Here is a 13,748-nt window from a genome sequence, read left to right as displayed (position 1 = left end):
AAATGAAGTTGTATGTCCTTTTATTTGCATTAGAAATTGTATTTGTTTTTTTAAACTAGCAAAAAATGAGCAAGGAGGGTTGGCAGTACCCACTTTTCTTAGGGAGTTAAGTTAACATCCATCATCAAACATTTTTAAATAAATTGTAGTTGTCTTTAAGTGGACACTAACTTTTCAAACAACGTATGCTAATCTAATTGTATACCTGATATATATCAACTTTGTAATTTACTTACTGTTAAAATGTTGTTGTTTTATCCATGCAAATACTGTGTGAAGTTGCTGCCACCCCCTGTTGTCAAGCAAAATTCGTCCCTAGTTACAGAGCAGAATTGGCGGACTGCTGAAATTGGGGGGGTTGTCTTTTTACTGCCTGCTAATACAAGTTTATGAAGAGGGGAGAGGGAGCAGGAGAAGGGAGCAGAGAGAAAGGGAGACAGACATGATGCCCATACAAGTCTATAAAGAGGGGAGGGGGAGCAGGAGCAGAGTGAGAAAGAAACACACAGACGTACTGCAGCTTCTCAGCTTCTGGTAAGTGTTATGTCTCACACCAGTGCTGGATTCTGATCTACATTGCTCATTACTACTGTATAATCTTGTCCATGTTGCTGCTTTATTTATATATATATATATATATATATATATATATATATATAATAAGAGAGCAGGATTCTCTTCTATGTGGGCAGTGTATGGTAATCATGTTAGTGGTTAGGCTGCACCTAGTAGCTCAGGGACAACAGAAAATTTGAGATAAAGCCTGCAGAGGGAAAAACTACTGAAAAAAACAAAATGCAGGATACAAATCATACAGTGGCAGGAAATAGTTTTATTCCTCATGTACACATTTATGACAACATATTCTGAAAAGTCATCTGAAAAGTTAGGTACGCTTTAAGGTTGGGTTCACACGACCACATTAACGTCCGTAATGGACGGACGTATTTCGGCCGGAAGTCCCGGACCGAACTCAGTGCAGGGAGCCGGGCTCCTAGCATCATAGTTATGTACGATGCTAGGAGTCCCTGCCTCTCCGTGGAACTACTGTCCCGTACTGAAAACATGATTACAGTACGGGACAGTTGTCCGGCAGCGAGGCCGGGACTCCTAGCGTCGTACATAACTATGATGCTAGGAGCCCGGCTCCCTGCACTGAGTTCGGTCCGGGACTTCCGGCCGAAATACGTCGTGTGAACCCAGCCTAAGGGTGTTTTATTAGTAGGGGCAGAAATGTATAGTTTAACCCCAATTTTATTTTTGTTATTGCAATATAAACTAATATAAACGAATATATATTGCAATATAAACGAATGCTTTGTGTGAATAATTTAGGAATGTTTCCCAACACAACATTCCACTTTAAATGCAAAGAGTGATATGTTGATCTTCAGCTCATACAAAGATGCTTAGCATGGGGTGGGCAAATTCTACAAATCTGATAATACTTTTTCTGTCCTTATATTGGCTGTCTCTGGTGGTGCTGAGATAATTATAGAAGTGGGATCCAACTGATTCTCCTGAACTGACTCTTAAAATAACAGCCAATTCCTGTAAACGGGAACCCATGTAAGCGAAATCCCGACCTGGTCACCTTGCACTCAATTGTATCCTGCACTCAACTGAACAGTCTACCTAGCACTGGTGCGGCAATGGAACTATCATTTCCCTGCCCTGCCATTCAACGCTTTTCCTGTGATGCAGGAGGCGCGATGATGTCATAGCACCACTTGCGTCATTCCGCTGGAGTAGACATAGCCAGAAGAGGCCAGGCCTGCAATGCTGGATGACAGCATGGGAATGGGAACAGATGAGTATATTCGTAGCTACTATCTACAGGGGGGACTGTGTGTGGCAATATAATCAGGGACATAGAGCATGGGGTTTTTAGGTTCAGGGGCACAGTATGTGGCACTATATTGAGGGGCAAAGTGTGTGGCAGTATATTCATGGACACAGTGTGTGGAAGCATATTCATAGGCACAGTGGTTGTCAATATATTCACAGGCACAGTGTATGGCGTTAAATTCAGGGCTCCAGTGTATGGAGCCATGAGGATTTTGTGTTAGGTTATAGGTGCGGATGTGTTTTGAAAAAGTCAAGTAAACTCTGCAAAGATGAGTTGTGGTCAGGAGAAGTCGTCATGGATGTCGGAATCAGATGGAAAGGAAAAGTGAACGACTCCAAGACATCACCAGTGTCTCACTTTGATCGATACTGTAGTCACTCGTATGGTCTACAGCATGCTGGAAGTATTGTTCTGTGTGCATCAACAACTTCCAGGATACCGTACTGGAGGCCATACTGGGATCTGCAATTTTACATGGTACAAACTTATATGGCAGGAGTTAAGCTGAATTTGCAAATAGTCTCTGTGCTGCGCTGTATTTGTACTGGTAATGTATATGTATTGAGCTTGGTTCTGGTGCTGTATTTGGGTACTGAGCATGTTTTCTGTGCTATATTTATGTACTGAGCTTGGTTCTGGTGCTGTAGTTATGTACTGAGCTTGGTTCTGGTGCTGTGTTTATGTACGGAACTTGGTTCTGGTACTGTATATATGCACGGTGCTTGGTTCTGCAGCTGTATTTAGGTACTGAGCCTTGTTCTGGTGCTGTATTTATGTACGGAGCTTGGTTCTGGTGCTGTATATATGTAGTGAGCTTTGTTCTGGTGCTGTGGTTATGCTCTGAGCTTGGTTCTAGTACTGTATATATGCACTGAGCTTGGTGCTGTATTTATGTACTAAGCTGGGTTCTGGTGCTGTATTTATGTACTGGGTTTGGTTCTGGTGCTGTATTCGTGTACTGGATTTGGTACTGATAGTATATTTATGTACTGATGCATGCTGCACTCTTTTCCACCCTTCTCACAATGCACAGTCTAACTAAATATGCTGCGTAAGCTTAGGGTACTGAATGTGCACACATAGGTCTACATGTAATGGGTGAGTTTGAGTGAATATAGGTGTTTGCTTATGTCATTTTTATATATATATATATATATATATATATATATATATATATATATATATATATAAATATATTGAAGAAAGTCCCACAGCACTCCGTTTTAGTGAAAAAAATGGTGGTTTATTAAGCCAGCACAAGCTGCAACGTTTCCGTCCTGCTATAGGACCTCTATCAAGCAATGCTTGATAAAGGTCCTATAGCAGGACAGAAACGTTGCAGCTTGTGCTGACTGAATAAACCACCATTTTTTTCACTAACACGGAGTGCTGTGGGACTTTCTTCAATATTGATCTATATCCCCTGGGTCGGGATTACCTGCTTGCACCTGAGACCATCTTGGAATTGCATTGTGAGTGCTGCTGCTTTTCCATTATATATATATACATACATAGATAGATAGATAGATAGATAGATAGATAGATAGATAGAAAGAAATAGAAAATAGAAATCTTGCAGCACTCCAAATGTGAAAAAATAGTGGTTTATTCAGCCAACAAACAGCGACGTTTCTGTCCAACAATAGGACCTTTATCATGCTTGATAAAGGTCCTATTGTTGGACAGAAACGTCGATGTTTGTTGGCTGAATAAACCACTATTTTTTCACATTTGGAGTGCTGCAAGATTTCTATTTTTGTATACTGCTTTGTCCTCGGATCGGGATGACTCGCTTGGCACCTATACATTTATTTCCAGTGAGTGCTGCTGCTTTCTGCTGTTGTGTATATATATATATATATATATATATATATATATACCATAGAACATAGTAACGGCACCAGAACTTCAAAGTAGATGAAAACAGGGTGAATTTATTCACCTCAAGACAGCGATGTTTCAGTTCAACAGGAACCTTTCTCAAGGATAGCTGTCTTGAGGTGAGTAAATCCACCCTGTTTTCAACTACTTTGAAGTCCTGGTGCCGTTACTACGTTCTATGGTTTTTCTCTATCTAAGTTGGGAAATTGAATCATTCCCCTGGTGACGAGCACATGGCCTGATATATGGGTATGTTGGAGGTTGGAGTGCTGTGTTCACTTGTATCTGGACTGTGTATATACACACACATACAGCACTGTGCAAACGTTTTAGGCAGTTGTGGAAAAATGCTGCAAAGTAGGAATGCTTTCAAAAAGAGAAGTATTAATAGTTTTTTTATCAATTAAAAAAGTGAATGAGAAATCTAAATCAAATCAATATTTGGCGTGAGCACCCTTTTACTTCAAAACAGCATCAATTCTTTTATGTACACTTGCACAAAGTCATGTATTTTAATTGATTACAGTCCGGTGTATGATTAACCAATTATGCCATCCATAAGGATCATAATTTTCATATATAGGTTGAAACACAGTCATTAGCTGTGACACACTCATCTACTGTTTATAGAAGTCTGGCCAGAAGTGGTCTTCATGGAAGAATTGCGACCAAAAAGACATAACTTTGACGTGGAAACAAGGCCAAGTGACTCTACTATGCACAAAAACATAGGAACTGGGGTGCAGAAAAATGGCAGCAGGTGGGCTGCACTGATGAGTTAAAATGTGAAATATTTGGCTGTAACAGAAGGCAGTTTGTTCGCCGCACGGCTAGAGGGCGGTACAATAATGAGTGCCTGCAGGCAACAGTGAAGCATGGTGGAGGTTCCTTGCAAGTTTGGGGCTGCATTTCAGCAAATGGAGATGGGGAATTAGTCAGAATTAATGGTGTTCTCAATGTTGAGAAATACAGGCAGACACTTACTCATCATACAATACCATCAGAGGCATCTGATTAGCTCCAAATTTATTCTGCAGCGGGAAAACGACCCCAAACATACAGCCAATGTCATTAAGAACTATCTTCAGCACAAAGAACAAGGAGCCCTGGATGTGATAACCTGGCACCCATAGAGCCCTGATCTCAACGTCATTCAGTCTGTCTGGGATTACATAAAGAGACAGAAGGATTTGAGGAAGCCTACATTCACAGCAGATCTGTGCTTAGTTCTCCAAGATGTTTGGAACAACCTCCCTGCCGAGTTCCTTCAAAAACTGTGTGCAAATGTACATGGAAAAATGTATGCTGTTTTGAGGGCAAACGATGGTCACACCAAATATTGATTTATTTAGATTTCTCTTCTGTTCATTCATTTTGCATATTGAAAATTGAATTTAAAAAAAAACAAAAAAAAACTATTACACTTCTATTTTTGAAAGTATTCTTACTTTGCAGAATTTTTCCAATTTTGCCTAAAACATTTGCTCAGTACTGTAATATATACAGTGTATTCGGAAAGTCTTCAGACCCTTTCACTTTTTTCCCATTTTGTTATGTTGTGGCCTTGTGCTAAAATATTTAAAAAAAAAAAACGTTTTTCCCATCATTCTGCACTCAATACCCCATAATGGCAAAGTGAAAACAGAGTGGTAGTAATCTTTGCTAATTTATTGAAATGGAAAAACTAAAATATTGCATTGACATGCCGGATTTTTCAGACTATAAGACCATAAGACGCACCCTAATTTTAGTTGAAAGAAAATGAAAAAAAAAATTCAGACCAAATAGTATGCCAAAAATTTTAATAGAGTAAGCAAACAATGTTTCTAAATAGCTAACACATTATTAAGGGCAAATCTGTGGATGATACACCATTATGGGGGTCATCTGAATATGACGCACTGTTATGTGGTCATCTGTGTATAATGCACTGTTATGTGGACATCTGTGGATGACGCACAGTTATGGGGACATCTGTAGTTGATACACTGTTATGGGGACATCTGTGGATGACACTGTTATGGGGGACATCTACAAATGACACTATTATGGGGGACATATAGAAATGACACACTTATGGAGCAGAGGGTATTTGTACCTTATTACACTTTTTCCCATTTTTTTGTAGCTTGCTGTCTGTTAATAATAGGGAGCAGCAACATGTTGTCCTGTAATGGCTGCTCCCTATTGTTATGCAGACAGTCATGCCAATTAGAGAAAGTTGTAGTGTACTACAGAGAAACGTGTTTGTTTTTATTATATTTTTATAGACAAAGCAGAGCCCATCTCTGCCTCTGTGTGGTACAGTCCAAGCTCCTCCAACTGTGTTGTCCTGATGATGGAGGCAGGGAAGAGGCTGGCAGAAGATAAGTTAACACCCCTCAGCAGATACTGCCGAGCGACCCCTTCTGACCGCCCTCCACTCCCTCTCCTAGCCATCACACTGCCATCAGCCATGCAAGGAAAAGAAAGAGTTTTAAAGAGGCTCTGTCACCAGATTTTGCAACCCCTATCTGCTATTGTAGCAGATAGGCGCTGCAATGTAGATTACAGTAACGTTTTTATTTTTAAAAAACGAGCATTTTTGGCCAAGTTATGACCATTTTTGTATTTATGCAAATGAGGCTTGCAAAAGTCCAAGTGGGTGTGTTTAAAAGTAAAAGTCCAAGTGGGCGTGTATTATGTGTTTACTTCTTTTACTAGCTGGGCGTTAGGAATGGGAGTGTATGATGCTGACGAATCAGCATCATCCACTTCTGTTCGTTAACACCCAGCTTCTGGCAGTGCAGACACACAGCGTGTTCTCGAGAGATCACGCTGTGACATCACTCACTTCCTGCCACAGGTCCTGCATCGTGTCGGCCACATCGGCACCAGAGGCTACAGTTGATTCTGCAGCAGCATCAGCGTTTGCAGGTAAGTAGCTTACCTGCAAACGCCGATGCTGCTGCAGAATCAACTGTAGCCTCTGGTGCCGATGTGTCCTCGCTCGTCCGACACGATGCAGGACCTGGGGCAGGAAGTGAGTGACGACACAGCGTGATCTCTCGAGAACACGCTGTGTCTGCACGCTGGGCGTTCTGAAGAGAAGTGGATGATACTTCTCGTCAGAATGCCCAGCTAGTAAAAGAAGTAAACGCGCCCAGATGTAACACACATAATACACGCCCAGTTGGACTTTTACTTTAAACATGCCCAGTTGGACTTTAGCAAGCCTCATTTGCATAAATACAAAAATGGTCATAACTTGGCCAAAAATGCTCGTTTTTGAAAAATAAAAACGTTACTCTTATCTACATTGCAGCGCCGATCTGCTGCAATAGCAGATAGGGGTTGCAAAATCTGGTGACAGAGCCTCTTTAAACTCTCTCGAAAGACTCTGGACTCTACACAGAATGAGTGATCCTTTCTAACCCCAAGCCTCCATGCTGCCGACACTACAGACAGCGGAAGAACGGCAGCCGACGAGTCACAGAAATGACACAGCCCGTCGGAAGACATTCCAAGCTGCACTAAATCCCTCCTGCACTCCCCTGCTTCGTAATAATACCAGAAAAAAGATACCTTCTCTCCATAAGACGCAGTCAAATTCAAACCCCATTTTATGGGTTTAAAAACTGCATCGTATGGTCAGAAAAATACGGTAAGTATTCAGACACTTTATTCAGTACTTAGTTGAAGCACCTGTGGCAGCGATAGCAGCCTCCAGTCTTCTTGAGTATGATGCTACATGGTTTGCACTCCTAAATTTGGGGATTTTCTGCAATTCCTCTCTGCATACCCTCTCAATCTCTGTCCGGTTGGATGGGGACCGACGATGTTCATTTGGGTTCACGTCAGGGCTCTGGCTGGACGACTCAAAGACATTCACAGAGTTGTCCCTGAGCCACTCCTGTGTTGTCTTGGCTGTGTGCTTAGGGTCATTGTCATGCTGGAAGGTGAACCTTCAGCCCAGTCTGCGGTCCAGAGCAATATGGTGATGGTTGACCTTCTGGAAGTTTCTCCCATCTGCACAAAGGATCTTTGGAGCTCAGCCAGAGTGACCATTGGGTTCTTGGTCACCTCTCTTACCAAGGCCCTTCATCTGATTACTTAGTATGGTGGAGCGGCCAGCTCTAGGAAGAGTCCGGGTTGTTCTAAACTCCTATTTAAGAATTATGGAGGCCTCTGTGCTCTTGGGAACTTTCAGTGCAGGAGAATTTTTTTGTACACTTCTCCAGATCTGTGCCTCCACTCAATCCTGTCTCTGATCTCTACAGGCAGTTTTTTCTTCCTTGTGGCTTGGTTTTTGCTCTGAAATGCATTGTCTGCTGTGAGACCTTAAATAGACAGAAATAGCTTTCCAAATCATGGCCAATCAAATGAATTTACCATAGGTGGACTCCAATCAAGGTGTAGAAACATTTAAAAGATGATCTAGATAAATGGGAGGTCCCTAGAGCTAACTTTAAAGTGTCATAGCAAAGGGTCTGAACACTTATGTCCATGCAAAATTTGAGTTTTTAATTTTTAATAAATTTGCAAAAATTTCTAAAATTCTGTTTTTACCTTGTCATTATGGGGTATTGATTGCAGACTGATGGGGGTAAACATAATTTTTTTATTTTAGCACAAGGCCTCAACATAAAGTTTGAAAAATGTGAAAGGGTCTGAAGAATTTCCGAATGCACTGTACACACACATTCTGTACACTCTCTTCTTTGGCACGTATATCTTTGTCAGCAAGGTATAGATCCTGTTATTAAAATTTTACATCCTACCCCTGGATAAGTTTGAAGGACATTGCAGTCAAGTTGTCCCAATGTAATGTTATACAGCAGGATAGGAGGTAGTATGAGAAGCGTGTGTTGTCCATGCATAAAGGATCAATGTGTGCAAGTTAGTAGGGATTCCTCAGGATAGGAGAATGCTTAAGAGGAGTTCCCTCATGGTAAAGCTGGAAGATGTTTTGTTTTTTTCCTTACAGAACTTGATGAAGGTTGCCGATTCTGGAGCAATATGTGTAATGCATAATCTCTGTAATGTTTAAATCTGTTGAACTAATCATAACTACAGTAGTCCCTAACTTTACAATGGCCACTATTTACAGTAATTAGGTGGCATATCATGCTACTTTCACAATGATGTAATCATTTAGATGGAACTATCTCACTATACAAATGAATACTTTTATAGCGTATTCGAATCCAATACAGTGTGATGCCAGGTATGGCTTTTGCACTGGGACTCAGCTACTTCTCTGGTCAGATGCCATATTGCTTTACTAAGAAAACTATTTAAATTCCTATTTGACCTAAATAATTATTAATTACTGTTTTTTTGTTGTTTTTTTTGCAGTTACTTAATTGTTTTGTTATCCCCGTGGTCATATTACTGTCCTGGTTTTTCTTGCTGGTGCGATATAAGGTTTTACACTTTATTGGTGCAATTGCCTGTATCTTAGGAATAGGTTGCATGGCCGGAGCAGATGTACTTATGGGAAGACAACAAAGGGAAGGTAAATCATATTATTGTACTCATTAATGCTGTTACATAACTGCACTAGACACAATTACAACATCTAACTTGCCGGATGCTATCATCACAAGACCATATGAAATGGTCAACCACTCTATTAGACACTTTAATACGGTTGGTTTGTTTTGCACGATTCCAGAACATATAAATGGCAACGCTTATGAATATAATATTTTCAGCACTGATGTGAAAGCCAGTTACCAACCAGTTGTAAACCTAATTTGGTTTTAATACCTCTCATGAATCAATCTGTTAACAGAGTCTATTGTTATTGTTGTCGCTGCTTGAAAATATATAGCAGTGTTCTACGAGTATAGTCTTGCGAAAAATCTCCAAATATAAAGAGAATGCTGTCTTTTCAAATTTCTTAACAGACAATTCATGTTTTAAATAAGTATTTTTGTAATATTCTATTTTACATTTTGTTCACAGCATTTTTTCCTGGAGATAGCAAACTAATTGGAGATGTATTGGTTCTTGGTGGTGCCACTCTGTATGGGATTTCTAGTGTGTGCCAAGAATATATCATTCGAAATCTCAGCCGAATTGAGTTACTAGGGATGATTGGACTCTTTGGATCTTTCTTCAGTGGAATACAGCTGTAAGTATGTGACATAACAACATTTAAACCTCTACTGATGGTTGGACAAACGTATATGGAAGCATGGATAAGACTTCCTAAATAAGATTACTTAAAACAGACAAAAGAAATTAGAATAAATATACTTCAATATAATATATACATACATCTATATATCTATATATATTTATATATATATATATATATATATATATATATATATATATACATACATACATCTATATATATATAGATATCTATATATATATCTATAGATATATATCTATAGATATATATATATATCTATATATATATATGTATAGATATATACATATATAGTATTTATCAAACTAAGGGTGCTTTTACATGCTTTGTTAATGCGTACAGCGATATCTCACTTGTGAGACCATTCGCTACTGGTCTGGAAAAAAATCTAATGATTTGTGTTTACATGTGGCGATTCCTCAATATTGTAATGGGATTGTAATCATAGTCACATAGTACAGAGGTAGAGCACCACAGTCTAGATGAGTGGTTTAATTGCCAGACAATTGAGCAATTGCATTTACACACAGGGATTTGCGTATCCATTGATCAAAATTTTTGCATACATGAAGATCTGCGATCTTGATTTTGAAGTGGTGGCCTGCGAATATTTACATGTTGAGATGATCGATAATGCGCACAATGCGACTAAACTCGAAGTGTATAAAAGCACCTTAGGCAATATATTCTAGCCTTACAATACTCATCAATGAACACTTATTCTAGAATTATTCTAGAACTTCTGTTTAAACAATTGTTTCATATCCTCTTTAGATTGCCTCCAAAAATTGGAGTTTGATTTTAATCCAGAATCCAATAATCTGGAATTCGAGTTAATCAAGTTAGAGACATAATTAGCAAAAAAAAATCCTTGATGATTCAAATGTGGAAGATTAAAGCAGAAACTTGTTAGTTAAAGTAGTCGATCAGTTGATAGGTGGGCTCATATTTATTTTTTCCTGTTGCTTATATAGCGCAAACGTATTTCACATATTACTTTGTTTATTTTTCCTTACTTTTCTGGTTGTCCTTTTTAAATTGATCTATACATTTTATAATATTTCATCTTAAATATTGACAACCATTCATTTTTTATAAAAATGAATGAACCTTAAACAATCGCTTTATTATAGTCTTGTTTAAAAATCTTGAATTTAAACCCGTGACTTCTACATATGTTCTCATAAAATATTTCTAGAAATGCTCAGTTTTCAAGGACCTTTGACAAATGATCCAGAAGAACTCAAATGTTAGAATTGAAAACAAGAGGTGTCTTTTTTTCAACAATGTAGAGTTTTGTCATTTGAGGCCAGCCATTTGAGAAGGTAAAGTGCAATGGGAAGCAACCTGGGATATGTTTGCGATATTTTACTCTTTGGAAACATACAAACTGGCTAAAGTATTGTTAGCTGTGTGTCTCCCTAGAGGCCTTTAGTCCAGTAAAGTGAAACATATGTATATGTTTTCATTTAGTAATTAATTGCTGAATTTCTCATTTATGCATTCTGGAGAAATAAAGCACGCTCAGCGCTAGAGTCAGCTCTCCTCGGCCTCAAAGTATCTCAAGAGGCAGGTACAACATTATGTAAGAAGAAGACTGTTACGGCAATGTAACAACTTTCTCAATCTCCAGTAGGAATTCACATGAATGCAGCTTCTTTAGGTTAACCCTTTCATGACCAAGGGTCATTGATGCCCCACTTTTTTTGAGGTTTTTTTTATATATATATATATATATATCTATAGATAGATAGATAGATAAATATATATAAAAAAATCGCTGTGAGGGAAGAGTGAAGAGGGCTATATACACACGACAGTGAGAAAAATGGCAGTCAACAATGAATCAACTGTCAGTTTTTCATGGCTGTTTTGCATCAATGTGTCTCAAGATTTGAATCCATTTCCTGGCCGTCTAACCGTTTTTAACCCGCATTTGGCATCCGTTTTTCATGGCCAGGGATTTCGCTTCTAGACAGAGCCCCTGACGTCACTGTCCATCATTTGGACAGTGACGTCAGGTGCTCTGCCTAGGAGCGGAATTTCCTGTCAGTGCGATCTGACACCAGGGATTCCGCTCCTAGGGTCAGTTCAGGTGGCGCTATTTACAGTGGGGGGTGCGATGCTATCTACAGCAAGGCAGGGGCGGTTTGTTATCTGCAGTGAGGGTGGCACTATTTACAGCGGGGATGGAAAGACGGCGGGGGCTCCCTCTAGGAGGGGAATCCTTGGCCAGAGCGCTGGCCGGGGATTCCGATGCTGGAGCGAGCTTAGGTGGTGCTATTTACAGAGGGTTTTGCGGGGGTTGTGGGTGGCACTATCTACAGTGGGGGGGGGTGTATTTTGGGGCTCTCAAAGCCCACATGAGAGTGCAGTGCAGGTCACGCTGAAACAGCACTGCACTCATTAAACCCCTTCCAGGCTGCCGACGTCTATACTCGTGCTAACTGCATGGGGCATCGGCAGTTAGAACGTATATAGCCATATGGCGGACGTGAAGGGGTTAAAGAAGGTTTATGGTTTGTACACAGAGTTCTGCATTCCTATTCATAACTGACATCATTATTAATTACAGAAGTTTATATAGCCAATATGACGTATACGTGTTATGTGCACCAGGAGACCAAGAGAATTAGCATACAATAAAAAAAAAAATAACATAGGTTCATATGCAGTCTGGCTTGAAAAACAATTCTCTGCATTTAGATATTGCATATTCTACATTCCGTACTGGATTTACGTCACAGGACGCTGTGGGCAAAAACTTTTACTAGAGATGCCTAAAGGTGGATTACACAGGCAGATAAAACGAGCACCAATCAACACTACAGCATGTTTATCGGTGCTCGTTGCTCCTTTTAAATGGAGCAATGGTCATTTAGTATGGGGACGAACAATCGTTCGTCCCCATGCATTTGCATCATGTGGGCAGCACACCTCCTGGTTTACACAGGAAGATGTGCCGCCAACAATAATAATATTTAGTGCTGCATAAAAGATGCGATCAGCCAATGAATGAGCATTTGCTCGTTCATTGGCTAACCTTTGCCTGTGCAAAAGAGCCTTAAGTAAAGTACAACTTAATATTCGGCACAGAGCTATATTGCAATATTAAATAGACTACGTCACCAACAACTAGTGCATGAACTATAATCCACCCCTGATCCTGAGGACCAGACGCCCTTTACCACAAGGGCTGCCATTAGGCATGATCCTCTGTGTCCCATAGTCCCAAATGAGCAGGAGAGCATCAGATCAACATTTTATCCTTCTCAACAAAGATCTCCTTTTAAATTATTTATGAATAGATTTAGGTAATTGGCAGCATCAGCTGTTGTCTTTTTTTTGGTTTTTTTTGTTGAGGGGATCAACAAAAGCTGAGACAGAGTTGAATTAATTCAGCAAAGAGCTATGACAGGCAGCAACCTCTTTACCATGCCATACTTAGCACTGTATTTTTGAGGAGGGGAAATTGGAAAAGTTTTCTTGGTTTAGAATCGGGGTGTACAACCTGTTCCCTAGTGGCCACATGCGGAGCGTGATGCCTTTCTGCACTGCCTCCAATGATCAGGGTACAAAAATGCTTATGTGAGTCCCGATAGTTCGAAAATACAAGCCTGTTAAAAGATAGTCATTATTCTGATGCTGAGAGAAGAGTACAGATGTAGCCGTCTTTACCTTGACTTTTAACGCATTAAATACACAGTGACAAGATCCTTTATCTTCAAGAGTCAAGAAGTATTTTTCATTGGGGAGGAACAGCGCCGTTAAGTGGGATCCCACTTTTTCTTGACTCTTCATATATTGTGCCTAAAGGAACCTTTCGGGTCACCGGAAGAATCCCAGGCTGCGGACCTCCATAATCAAATCCACCAT

General features: G+C 39.9%; 1 protein-coding gene across 1 annotated transcript in view; it reads left to right on the top strand.

Moving 5' to 3' along the window:
* The window catches only part of SLC35F1 (solute carrier family 35 member F1), a 357,370-nt gene that overhangs the window by 307,418 nt on the left and 36,204 nt on the right, over window positions 1–13,748 (top strand). The window contains exons 4-5 of the mRNA XM_075862418.1: window positions 9,068–9,227; window positions 9,680–9,848. Coding sequence (XP_075718533.1) covers window positions 9,068–9,227; window positions 9,680–9,848 — 329 coding nt within the window. The remainder of the gene's footprint in view (window positions 1–9,067; window positions 9,228–9,679; window positions 9,849–13,748) is intronic.

This window comes from Rhinoderma darwinii, chromosome 4, assembly GCF_050947455.1.
Source record: "Rhinoderma darwinii isolate aRhiDar2 chromosome 4, aRhiDar2.hap1, whole genome shotgun sequence".
Classification (NCBI taxonomy): domain Eukaryota; kingdom Metazoa; phylum Chordata; class Amphibia; order Anura; family Rhinodermatidae; genus Rhinoderma; species Rhinoderma darwinii.
This window is presented reverse-complemented; position numbering and strand designations above follow the sequence as displayed.